This window comes from Oryzias latipes, chromosome 14, assembly GCF_053564925.1.
Source record: "Oryzias latipes strain Hd-rR chromosome 14, Olatipes_Hd-rR_3.1".
Lineage (NCBI taxonomy): Eukaryota > Metazoa > Chordata > Actinopteri > Beloniformes > Adrianichthyidae > Oryzias > Oryzias latipes.
In genome coordinates, this window is record NC_136250.1 from 2,874,938 (window position 1) to 2,887,874 (window position 12,937).

The 12,937-nt window shown below is 50.1% G+C and overlaps 2 protein-coding genes across 3 annotated transcripts; one reads left to right on the forward strand and one right to left on the reverse strand.

Moving 5' to 3' along the window:
* The first annotated feature begins 1,224 nt into the window (after positions 1 to 1,224).
* Positions 1,225 to 4,744, forward strand: LOC101155950 (interferon regulatory factor 2-binding protein 1-like). Of its 2 annotated transcripts, none has more exons than XM_004076076.5 (2): positions 1,225 to 3,282; positions 4,120 to 4,744. In XM_004076076.5, exon 1 carries the CDS (start codon positions 1,476 to 1,478, stop codon positions 3,255 to 3,257), a length of 1,782 nt encoding a protein of 593 aa, XP_004076124.2. In that variant the 5' UTR covers positions 1,225 to 1,475; the 3' UTR covers positions 3,258 to 3,282; positions 4,120 to 4,744. The 2 variants fall into 2 exon arrangements, with proteins under 2 accessions (XP_004076124.2, XP_078787206.1); XM_078931080.1 differs by lacking the exon at positions 4,120 to 4,744 and adding an exon at positions 3,406 to 3,536 and having other exon boundaries at positions 1,234 to 3,282.
* micu2 (mitochondrial calcium uptake 2) lies at positions 4,734 to 11,855 on the reverse strand. Its single transcript, XM_023962216.2, has 12 exons — positions 11,587 to 11,855; positions 10,387 to 10,516; positions 8,308 to 8,339; positions 8,156 to 8,231; positions 8,031 to 8,078; positions 7,873 to 7,955; positions 7,245 to 7,292; positions 7,069 to 7,166; positions 5,935 to 6,106; positions 5,733 to 5,841; positions 5,475 to 5,632; positions 4,734 to 4,999 (listed from the first exon to the last, which is right to left on the reverse strand). The coding sequence occupies exons 1-12, from the start codon at positions 11,776 to 11,778 to the stop codon at positions 4,898 to 4,900; spliced, it is 1,248 nt and encodes a 415-aa protein (XP_023817984.1). The 5' UTR covers positions 11,779 to 11,855; the 3' UTR covers positions 4,734 to 4,897.
* Positions 11,856 to 12,937: the final 1,082 nt, after the last annotated feature.

Below are 12,937 nucleotides of genomic sequence, written 5' to 3' on the forward strand. Positions count from 1 at the left end.
AATGCTGAAAAGTCAGAATAAATATCGCAAACATCACTTGCAATATTCTCCCAAGTAGGTACTACAAATGTCCAAGTAAGGTCAAATGCTAACATGATGTCCATTTCTCAGGAATTAAAGGCTGATGAACAGGTGTGAACCATTTGATGCGAAGTGGTGGTACGGTTGCTTCTACAAAGTCAAACGGTATGTTTTTAATGAACTGCTGCTGCTCTGCAGGAGCTACGTCCTAGAAAACAGGATTTTGGATCTTACCTAAAAATGGCATAATCATAATTTAAAGGCCGCTGGGAAAGCTTTAAGAATACATTTTTTTCACATGAAGTGACACGTTGTCATGGTAACCGCTACAGAGCCTGCACCTGACTGGTGTTTAAGGACTAACCAGTGGTAGAAGGCTCATGCTGAACAACATGTGAAGTGATCCAAAGCATCAGTTCAGACCCGCTTGTCTTTGTCTAGATGATGAAGCTAAACAAAGTCCACCAGTAGTTTCCTAGATCGTCTTGACTCCAAGAAATACTTGACAGTTCCACGCTGGAATTCACTAAACTCCTGAGAGCAGTCTATTCTTTCACAAATGCTTGTAAAAACAGTCTGCGTGCATGAGTGCCGATTCTGTGGTCAGGCCAAGTGATTAGGACACCTGATTCTGATCATTTGGATGGATGAACGAAAACCTTTGGTTAAATAGTCTGGCTGATGCTTATACCATGGTCACGTTCAAAATAAATTAATATTAAATCAATTGTTAGTGCTTTCATCTTATTTTTTGCTGAGGAAGCTGCTTCCGCATCAAACTTTTTGAAAGAATTGATTACAGTATTTACCCGGACCATGGTATAAGATGGGTTAAACCTCACATTAAAAACAAGTTTTATATCTTTTGCTGTTAGGACATCCGCAGATATTTACAACCCTAAACCTCTGTGTGTAGAAGAACAATATTACAATTTCTGTCTTTGTAATGATTTAGTTTAGGGTCTGTTCTAAAGGCCAATGTAGGATTCATATTATGTTCCAAATGCAAAGGTTTTCATTTAAATGTTCCATTTTTTATTTAAATAATATTTTATGACACTATTATTTTATATTTTCAAATGAAAAACTCGGAAGCAGCAGTTGATTGCCTTTTTTTATAAATAGTGTTTATATTCGAACAGAGTTTTTTCACTGTTTGAAACAGGGGTCTCCACCCGAACTGCATTTCCCATAAGGCTTTGTGGAGGACTCACGTAGGTGTTTCCGGTGTCTTATAACATTTTACTTCCTTCCACACAGAGCGAGGCGAACGAACCGAGACAGAAAACCCGAATTCTTCAACATTGTGCTGAGAACTGCCGGTTGGAGTCGGCGGGCCTTTGGTCGGACGGTCCGCGGCATGTGCTGAGAGCGGAAGCGGCCCGGAAACGTTCAAAACACCGACCGCAGCGCGAAGGCTTCCGAAGAAAGTTTGGTTGAGGCCTGTAAACAACATGTCCTCCGCCTCGCAGTCTTCGTCCCGACGGCAGTGGTGCTACCTCTGCGATCTGCCCAAGATGCCGTGGGCCATGCTGTGGGAGTTCAGCGAGGCGGTGTGCCGCGGCTGCGTCAACTACGACGGAGCGGACCGGATAGAGCTGCTCATCGAGACGGCCAGGCAGCTGAAGAGCACGCACGGGGTGCTGGACGGCCGGTCCCCGGGGCCGCCGCAGAGCAAGCCCGGCTCTGCGGGGCCCGCGGAGGCGGGGCGGCAGCACGGGGAGCGCGCAGACAGGGCCCGGGGGGATTATGGGGGGTCCTCTCGTCTTCCTAACGGTCTGCACAGAGCTGAGGACGTGGCCTTGTCGGAGGGGAGCCGCCAGAGCCCGAACACCCGCCGGGCTGTGAGCGGGGCAGTGTCCGGCCTCCACAGCACCATCTCTCACGCCTTAATAACCCAGGGGCTGGTTGCCTCCCCTCACGGAATCCTCGCCCCCCTGCCAGGCTCCAGGGCTGGGGCCACACCTTTAGCGGTGTCAGCTGGCCCCCTGATGGGTGATGCTGGAAGAAGACAGGCTGTGTCTCTGGGTGTGGGGGCCAGCACCTCTGCTCTCGTGGGCATCGATCCAGCGGTGTGGCGGAGCAGCGAGCTGGTGGCTGAACTGAACGAGGTGGCCCGCAGCCGGATAGAGGGCTGGCCGAACCGGCCCAAAGGAGTGCGGGACGTGCTTGTGGCCCTGAGCAGCTGCATCCCCTTCAACGTGCGCTTCAGGAAAGACCACGGTCTAGTGGGCCGAGTTCTGGCCTTCGATGCCACCACCACTCCAGAGGTGGAGTTGAAGGTGTTTGTGGAGTATCCCGTCAGCCAGGGCATCATCTTTTTGGGAATTCCAGACCTGGTCCGGCAGATGTTCCGTGATTCGGCCAAAGATGCTGGCAAAGCGGTGAACTCTGGGCTGCGCTACGTGGAGTATGAGAAGAGGCAGGGCTCGGGGGACTGGCGCGGGCTGTCGGAGCTGCTGAATGATGGCGTGCGGATGTTTAAAGAGCCCCCCATCCCTGAGGTTCTGCCACAGCCAGATGCAATGCTCCCTTTAGCAGCAGCTGGGCGCCCTGGTCCAGCAAAGGGCACAGCCCGGCGCCGGAAGGCCTCCCCAGGCTCGGAAAATGGAGAGAGTGACGGAAGAGCTGATCACTCAGGAAGGGAGCCCTGGCCTCGAACTGGATACACAGCCGTTGACCCTCTACAAGGCATGGGGGCCCCGCAAGAGGGCCCGCAACGTCACCACAGCCAGCCCTCCCCCATTTCAGCTCTGATGGGGGTGGCAGACAGCCTGAGCTCCAGTCAGATGGCCAGAGATGGCAGCAGCATGTCCACGGCTCACACCTCAGCTGCCGGCCGCTCCACCAGCAGCAGTCCATCAACTGCCTCCACCTCCGTCTCCCAGGCCGCCATGGGCCAGGGCCTGAGTGCGGTGGGACCCAGCAGCAATTCTGCCACCGGGGAGCCCGTAAGCGGTGCACAAGGGGTGCTGCTGTGCTGCACCCTCTGCAGGGAGCGCCTGGAGGACACCCACTTTGTCCAGTGTCCCTCTGTCCCACACCACAAGTTCTGCTTCCCCTGCACCCGAGGGTTCATCCGCAGCCAGGGTCAAGGCGGGGAGGTGTACTGCCCCAGCGGAGAGCGCTGCCCCCTGGCGGGCTCCACCGTGCCTTGGGCCTTCATGCAGGGGGAGATCTCCACCATCTTGGCTGGAGAAGGAGACGTGACGGTGAAGAAGGAGAGCGATCCTTGATGTCTCCGCCCTGCTGTTATGAATGGTAAGAAAGCAGCGTTGTTATAAGAACCATGGCTAAAACCAAAATTATTTACAACACCAGCAACAGTAAACGTTTCTTTGTAGCAGACGGTGTGTTGTAGATTCAAAGGTTTTCTCTCACTAGTCCATCGGTACTGACCTCTACTGGAGCCACATGTCCAGCGACTACGAGGTCGATGGCGATCTGGGCCTGAGCGCCGTTATCAGGGTTTCCTCCTCCAGTTGGCAGGATGTGTCTTTTTATTGGCTTACAGTCCACCAAGAACGTTTGTGGACATTAAAAAGAAATAATCCAATGAAAGCAAAAGTGTCATCTATATTTTCCACCAGCCTACTTGGCGATGTCTAGAGACTCGTGCTCAGGTACGTTCAGTCCACTGAACCGGGCTCTAGACCACAATGCAAGCCGGCCACAGCGCCGTTCAACCCAAGCGTGGATCACAATGCGTTTCTAGAACGAGCTAGTAAGTCCACCCCCCCACAAACGCACACCCTAAAAGGGAATCCTTTAGTGTCTGTGAAGCTAACAAATCCATGAGGTTTGTACAAAACAGAGGATGTTGGAAGCTTCCTTCTGGACTACAGTCGCCTCTAGAACCTGATGATCAGGGATGTTCCTGGTTCTGCTGTAATCCCAGGCTGACACCATGTTCAGATGGGGGGGGGGGGGGGGGGGGTGTCTTCACCATGTGTAGATCCCCCCCGTGTTTTGTCCTGCTAAACTGCAGGATTAATTTGTAAGCAGGTTTTTGTAGCTTGGAGCAGACGTTGAATTTAAGTCGGTCCCTCAGGGTTAGAGCGCCCCCCCTCCCTAATGGTCCCTCTCTGTCATCCACAGTGGAGGGGTCACTCTGAAAGCACTTCCCTTTGATCCGGAGCATCCCACGTGTGCACATGATCACGATCACGGCTAACGCTGAACCCCGGAGGACGACGACACCAAACCAGTTACTACAGAACGGCCCGTCTGGGGCGGGTCCGGCCCGGCCCAGCTTCCAGCAGATCCCCATCTTTGTCCAGGATTGAAAGCACACGTGTTTGTTTGACAATCTGTTTTCCTGTTCTGTTCTTGCTCTAAACATTGAATTGTGTTCTCCTCAGAACAATGACCATTTAAAAAGAACCAGCGCTCAAACAGATGCCAAGGAAACGAAAACAAAAAAAAACTGTCAAGATTTTCAGTGTTTGTCAAAATGTGAATTTACTTTCAATATGGCTTTGTAATTTCTATTTTTGATACAAATTGTTTTGTATTTGTTTATAGAAGACCAAAGATGGCTTCATGCTGTGTTTGCTACATTCACTGGTAACCTTGGCATCAGACGCTGATTAGTTGACCTCACGGCGCTGAACTCGTCTTGAATCTGTGTTGTACGTCCGTTAGCATCAGAACGGTGAACCCACTCGCTGATCTGACAGGATCCTATCTACAATAAAGGACAGAAGCCTGGCTCTGCTGTGAATGCACCGCCTCCTTCAAAACTTTATTTAGACAACCCAACCGCTGCGCCACGCATCTGCATGTGCACACAAGCCCCGCCCACAAATAGCATTGGCTGCATAAACCTCTTAAATGTGTGATTATACATATAGACATGTTAGTGTGTGGGGAGGGGTCAGATGGGACACCAGCCGTCTCCCAGCGCCTCTTTGGCTCCCGTCAGGGTCTCCCGCTTCACACACTTCCAGTAGCCGGAAACCCCGCTCTGCGGCTGCACCTGAAGGCAGCAGACAGGAAGTCAGAGTGTGAGTCGCTGGTCAGCTGCTGCAGCAGAAAGTTCAGCCTGTTTTTAAACACGTGCTCTCCAAAAAACAATGCAGAGTTAACAGGAACAGAGCCAAAACGATCTTTCTTTACAGAATTTCCTAAATAACTTCAAGTATACTGAGTGAAAGAAATGATGCTGAAAGTCATTTTCATTTTCTGAGCTGGCTTTAAGATCAAAACTTCCTTCCACTGAAAGTCAGACACAAAGACTCAAACGGTTTCTGCTGTGCAAGAAGCCTAAAGACGCACACAAAACCTTTACAACCCCCCCAGAAAGGCGTGTCCCAGCAGAGCCTCTTTGCTGGGTGTGTGAAGCTGCTGCGTGTTCACACAGGCTTTGACAAATCTCACCCGACAGGAATGTGACTCATTTCAGACTGCAGCTGAGTGTGTGTGGGGTGTTGGGCCCAGCAGGGGGCGCTCACCTTCAGGCCCCGCAGCACTCTGTCCGTCATCACCGCCATGAACTCCTTGTGGCTCAGGCAGTCGTCTCCGTCCATGTCGAACAGTTTGAAGACGGTGTCCAGCACGCTGTCTGACAGCTCGTGGCCCGTGGCGATCTTCACGGCCCGCCGAAACTGAGCTGCGGTTCAGACAGGAAACTGGAGTTAACCTCCTGATGAGGGGAGAAAAAACACCCTGGCTTCTGCAGCGGGGGGGGGGGGGGGGGGGGGGGGGGTTACCCATGCCCACAGGACGGTTGGCCCCGGTGACCATCTTCATGGAGAAGACAAAATCCTCCAGGTTGTTGCTGAACAGGCAGAAGGCTTTGAACTCATCGAAGGTGATGCTCTGGGAGAGAAGGTTCAGAGGGCGTCACGGAGGGGGGGTTGGCACTTTACACATGCAGAAAAGGTGAGTTTATGGGGAGGGGGGGCCTTGTACCTGACCAGCAGGGATTCTTTTCCTCATATTTTCCCAGTAGATCTCATTGTCTTCTTCGTTGGTGTAGTGGAGCAGCCACTCTGCAAAGTCCTCTCTTCTCATGGTGTCCATGCCCTTGGAGAACTGCAGGAACTCCATCTCCTGGACCTCGGCCTGCAGGTCCTCCATGAACCTTCTCAGGACAGATCACCTGGTTAGTTTGGGTTTAACCAGACCCAGTCTGATGGAGCTCTATTCACTGCCGGGAACAACAACCTAGCTTTACATCAGGAATCAACATACAGTCTGGTTCCAATCACATTTTATCCCCTCATTGGTTACATGTCATCTCCATGACAACGGTAAAGTGGGAGGTTTCATGGACCTTAATATAATGTAAACCTGTCACACAGAAATGACAAGCGCTCTTTGACATACTGTGACTTTTGGACTTCACGCAATCGACGTGAATCAGCTGATTCTGACGCAGAGAAAAGTGGTTTTTCATTCCAGCTTTACACAAATATGCAACACCTCCTGACTGTCCAGTGTGGCATCACGGCGCCGGGCGTGTTGCCACACCTCCTGACTGTCCAGTGTGGCATCACGGCGCCGGGCGGCTCTTCTCTGCGTCAGGATCTGCTGGGATTATATTAACTGCGTAAACAGCTAAAAAGTTCCGGTGGTCTAAAGAAAGGAACCACTGAAGCTAAAGGGTGGTAAAGGGTTAATTGGACCTTTGAGGTTTTAACTGAGCTCCATTGGATTTGTGGTGGTTTGACAGGTGATTGTCAATCATCAGCCCTATTATGTCAGTAGCAAACTTCTGACGGGTGAGTCTGCTCCACCCATTTTCATGTGGGTTTGTGACGCCTTTGTGATGGTGATGCATGGAAGCTGAAAAATGTCTTTGTTTTAGCTTCTTCCTAACACATGGGTCACATGACCACACCTGTCAATCACTGAGTCATCAAGACGCCCCCAGTGGTGACTGACTGAACTGCACCTGGCTCTAGTTCCATTGCTGATCGTGTTAAAACGCATGTCCCTCCACCCAAAAAGGTTAACAGAGGAGCCCCCTTCAAAGAGTGAGGCTGTGGGTGGGGTTCCAGCTGACACCCCCCCATCTGGTGACTGTGATGCTAACTCACTCACCTGAGAAACTCCTGATACTTGAGTTTGTTTTCCCCTCTCTTCCCAAAGAAGTAGGCCTGCAGGGATGTGCTCACAGCCTCGCTGTTCTCTGCTGCTGTCTGCACAACATGGCAGACATTATCTTTCACCCGCACAGGAGGAGGGGGGGGGTCTTTTAGAAAAAAGGGAAGACTCACCTTTGCAGTGGCAACTCTGGCTTTGCTGCTGCCAATAATCGTCTTCAGCTTCGGCACAAATACAGAAATGTTTTACTTTTAAAACAGCGTCCAGAGTTCATGTATAAGAGAACCCCCCCCCCCCCCCCCCCCCCATCCTGGAGCAGGGAAGAACACATGCAGCAACCCTCTGGATCAGGCAGACTTCAGCAACTTTACTGAAAAACATAACAACCAGACCTCCATCTGTGCCCCCACCTCAGTGCAAAACTCCACTACAGACGACATTTGTTTCTGGTTTGTCTGTCAGAACAGTTTCAGGAGGATCAGAGCGGTCTGAGCCAAATCCGTGCACGGCCTCCTTCACTGATCGTGCACGAAGCCACAACCGAAAATGATCATCAAATAAAAAAGCAAAAACATGCAGTCTCCAGCACTAAACTGTCAGGGGCCTTGGTGCAGCCCGAGGGGCAGAAGGGGCAAACAAAGTCACAGAACATGGCAGCTTCTCCTCACCTGATGCGCGGCGCCGCCTCATACTCACCGCTGTGGCGCCTTCAGCCGCATCACGACAGCATTAAAGGCAGCAACAGTTTAACAAACATCTTCCATCATCTGATCTGATCCACAGCAACAAGCCCCCACCCACCTTCAGGAACTCCTTCTTGTCCACCTGCTCGTTTCCGTCCACATCCAGCATCTGGAAGGCAATACGGAATCCCGTCCTGGGCTCTGCAATGGCAAAGATCGTTCAGGAATCTGGAATCCCCAAAGGATCACTGAAGCTGCTGGAGCCGCGTCACTTACTGGTCAGGATGGTCAGCAGGAACAGGTACTCTGTGTAGGAAATCAGACCTGCAAGATCCAAAGGAAAGCCAGAGTCTGAGCACACAAGTCTGCCTCCACACACGCAGAAACCGAAGGGACCTGACCGTTATCGCCCCAGGTTCTGAACAGATCAGTGCCGGCTCCGGCTGCTGAGGCGGTGCGCAGCATGCTGTTCACCTCCTGCAAACATCAAACTTCACGTCAGCCCAGACTGAGGAGCTGCATGGAGGATTTGCACCAGGGGGTGGGCACGCACCTGCGCGGTCAGCACCCTCTTCTGCAGCTTCCCTGCAAGCAGAGCAGACATCAGCGTCAAGAAGACGGAACAAATGTGCACGCAGCTGAATCCGCTGCAGCGGCCTCGTGCACGCAGACAGAAGGACAGTATTCCACACAAAAGCAGGAAGTGTTGGTGGATCTGCACGTCTCTGGTTCGTCCTATTGTTGATGATGTCTGTTTTTCTAGAGCTGTTATGCAAACCGACTGTTTTTTCTGACTGTCACCCACTGTTTGTGTGTTTGTATTGAGCCTGTATGCAAACGCTGCAACAACCCAAGCTGGGTCTCTTTATCTTTACCATATCTAGTTGTGAAGGCTAACCATGGCTGCTCTGTGCTCACAAAGGCAGGACAATGGGGGGCTGGAGTTTGCAGATCAAATGAGTGAACCCATCCAAACATCCAATCCTTCTTCCTGCCAGCTTGATCCAACACCCACTGCTTTGGTCGAGGCTCCTGTCCCTCCTCTGTCCCCACTGATCACAGCATCATTCACGCCTCCCTCAAGACTGGAACAGTTCCCACTGCCCTGAACTCACCAGTAGTCACCCCAGACTTAAAACACCTGGTTCAGACCCCTCCAACCTCAACAACTTCCCCCAAATATCAAACATTCATTTAAAAAAATTGTGAAAAACCGTAGCTGCTCATCTCTCCACTAACAATCTATATGAACAGCTCCAGTCTGGTTTCCGTCCCCTCCACAGCCCAGAAACAGCCCCTTAAGATCACTAACAACCGGTTCCATTTCCACCCTCCTCCCGCTAGATCTGACACCGTCTCCCACCCCGTCCTTCTGGACAGACTTTCCAACATTGGCATCACCAACCTTCCCCTCAGCTGATTCCATTCCTATCTCTCAGGTCGCACCCGCTTAAAATCATTCTCTCTCCCGTGGCTCCCATCACCACAGGTGTGCCCCAGGGCTCTGTCCTGGGGCCCCTGCTCCCCATCTTCCTTCTCCCCCTCTGTCACATTCGGAAACATAACATCCGTTTTCACCGCTATGCGTACTACCACCGTCTACAGCTCCTCCAAACCTGGCTCCACTTTTCCACCTTCTTCCCTCTCCAATTGTCTTCTCAAAGTCAAGTCCTGATTCACCGCAAACCTTCTTAAATTTAATTGCGATAAGACTGAACTTCTTATAGTTGGCACTAAATCCACCCTTAGTAAACTCTGTAATTTCTCTCTCCTTTGACAATTCCTCCATATTTCCTTCCCCTCAAGTTAACATCCTTGACAGCCCTCTCTCCTTCTCTGCCCCCATCAACAACCTCCCTCGCTCCGCTTACTTCCATCTGCGTAACATTTGACGTCTCCGTCCATCTCTCACTCCTCACTCCACAGCTGTCCTGGTCCACAGTCTCATCTCCTCCCGTATCGACTACTGTGACTCCCTTCTTTCTGGACCTTCTCCAAAAACCCTCTGTAAGCTTCAACTGGTTCAAAGATCAGCTGCTTGAATGGCAACCCAAACCCCCTCCATTCACCACATCACACCGTCTGAAAGCAGCTTCATTGGTCATCAGAAAGTGATGTCAAGGTTCACTTCCACAATCCTCATATCTGTCAGAGGTCCTGACTGTTGCTCCTCCCACTCGCTCCCTCAGATCCTCTTCCTCCCTTTGACTGGCTGCTCCCAGATCACGTCTCATTTCCAACTCTGGAACCCCCTCCCCTCTGATCTACAAAATATGGACCCCTTTTTTAGTTCTCCAAACATCTCAAAACTCACCTTTTTCATCATGCATTCAGTTTGTGACATTTAAACAATTTTAACTGTTGACTTATTTGTGTTTTTGTTGAGTGTTTTATTTATCTTATGTACTGTGAGGTGACCTTGAGTGTCAAGAAAGGCACTATATGAATAAAATGTATTATAATTATTATTTGTTTAAAGTTAGGAGGACTGATGAGCTGCAGAAGCTGCAGAACAGCGATTCTCTGCTGGAAGCTGCCAGCTCACTGACAGCAGGTACACACGCCTTCGCCACGCTGTGGGCTCGTCTTCACGCAGCGTGCAGGAACAGGTGGACCCTCTGGGGGTACTCACGGTCCACTTTCTCCAGCATGACGGAGAACAGGAAGTCTCTGGGGGTCATGTAGGGCTCCTGCTCATACACCACCGAGGCGAACTGGATGAAGCGCATCTTTCTGGGGGACATCTGAGGAGCTGGAGCTTCCTGTCGTGAGAGAGGAGACTTAACAGGAGAAGGTCCAGCTTCAATCCAGCTCACGAGTGATGAGAGAAAGCACACAGCTCTGTGAACATCTGGATGAGGCTCTGACAACACAACCAACAGCCTCCTCTGAGAAGAATCCTCACCAGATTTTGAGGTGCATCCATGTGGAAGGTGAACTCTGCAGAGATGAAGGCGACTTCTCCGATTGCACATTGTCTTTAAAGGGCCTATACCATGCTATTCTTAAGCCGTTTACGTTAAAAAAAACCCATGTTTATGATAATATAATAATATTTATAATGGATTAGATTTATCTACGCTTTTCCAGACGTTCAAAGTTCTTCCAATGTGTCCATTATTCATTCATACTTGGTGATGGTAACTACTGATCAGCTGTCCTGGGGCAGAATGACAGAGGCGTGGCCTGTATGTGCCCTGAACGGGGCTGTTGTCACCGCTCGACGTCAGATCATGAGACCCCGCTTGTTTTGTGGGTTGGAAGCGGCTGGTGTTCAGAGAGCAGGTTTTTTTTAGAGGAATAATCAGAAATGAATGGATCAAAATACCACTTTGGGGTTGTTTTCAGTGATGAATGAACATTATCTATGCTTAAAAGTCTCATTTAGCATGATATAGGCCCTTTAACCTGTAGGTTCTCTGCAGAGTATCAAACACCTACTGACATCCTCAGAGAAGCAGGTGGACCTTATCCTGAGAAGAGCATCAACCATGGATCCCACAGACATCCCCTCTGTCAACACCAACAGAGGGAGTCCTTCATCTGGGTTTCATAAACACAGAAGCTTCTCTGTGGAGTTCTGCCTTTGCGCAATGACAGCAGGAAGTGAGGTCATTCAACCCTTTCCTTGGGCGGGATGGTCAGATGGAGGATCTGAGGATGCAAGTTTGTTTTTTTCTGTCGTGGACTGACAGGTAGCACTTTTGCGCATGCGCAGAAGTAACTCTGCTCCCACAAGTTAAGCGTGGTTACAAACGCGTGGCGGATGTCAGTGTGCGTAAGTATGACAGAGAGCCGGGCAGGGCTCCTCCACACCTCCAGGTGAACTCACCTGCTCCTCCGCAGCGTAAACGGTAGACGGTCTCTCCAAAACCCGACAGCGGTGATAACAGACGAGGCCGGTTCCGAGGACGGAACCCACTACGGCGGGAGCTACGGCTCTGCGCAGGGCGGCCGCCCTCAGGGCCCGGGTCCCCCCAACAGCGCTCCTGAGCGCAGCAGCCAACCTTCTCCAGGAGGACATTTTCAGGAAGCTACGGCTAGAACTGTGCGGCTTCCGTAGTTCCGTGGTTCTGCGACTGCAGGCCCCGCCCCCAGGGCCTGCGCGAGCACACCGAGCTCCTCCTCCTCCCGCCCCCTCTCGCCCCGCAAGGGTCCGTCTGGGTCCTCCTTATCCTCTGATGGCGGTTTATGTGAGCCGGTCCCTCTGCCCAGAGGATTAACGCCTGTTCACTTGTGCGCGCGTGGCCGCCTGCACGTGATAACTTTTTTGGGGTCTCTATTACATCCTATTTTCAGTAAATGACAAATGTTCCCAGAAAACGTTTCTGCTTCGACCTTTCTTATGCGCGTGCGCTGGAACTACAGATGTTTGTTAAACAGTCAGCAGGTAGGATTGAATCAAAGTCAGTGGCGGTTCTACACTAACCCACTCCCCTAGCGTCCCCACCCCCCACCTAACCCAATTTAACTTTTGTGACCCCTATTTTCCTTTGCCCATTTTACACAAAAAATGGATGAATTTTCTAGGCTCTGTTACAGGGGGGTCAAACTCAGTCGCACAGGGGGCTTAAATCCAAAACATGCTTTAGGTTGCGGACCGAACAAGATAAACAATTATTGAACACAGTAAAGCTAAACTGTCAAACCTTTAAAACTGAACGTTTTGATAATAAATATGAATAAAAACAGGAATATTAATCCAGAATAAATCAAGTTAAACCTTAAATTACGCATATTTTTCTCTCCATAAAAATATATCCTGTCAATATTATACAAATATGAACATTCTGCAGAAAAAACAAACAAAGTCTGGAAATTTTAATAATTACAAAAAATAAATCAAATGCTCTGTTTTCTTTGCTCTTTTGTCATTTTTTCTAGAGCTGAAGTCCTGGCATCATTTTTAGCATTAAGTTCATTCCTGCTTGGTGTGTGTGTGTCTTTGTGAAACGGATCAGGGATTGGATTTTTTTTTTAATTCTGTTATCGTGAATATCATTTTTAGGTCTTATAAAACATTAAAAACTAAATAACAGAACTCATCACTGGGATTACTTCAGAAGAATTTGGCATTTTCCTAATTTTGTGCAGCACCAACAGTAAAAATGCTCCAAAAAACCTCAATCCATTCATAAACAAATGATCTATTATTTGTTTATGATCTCATAAAGTGCTGCTGT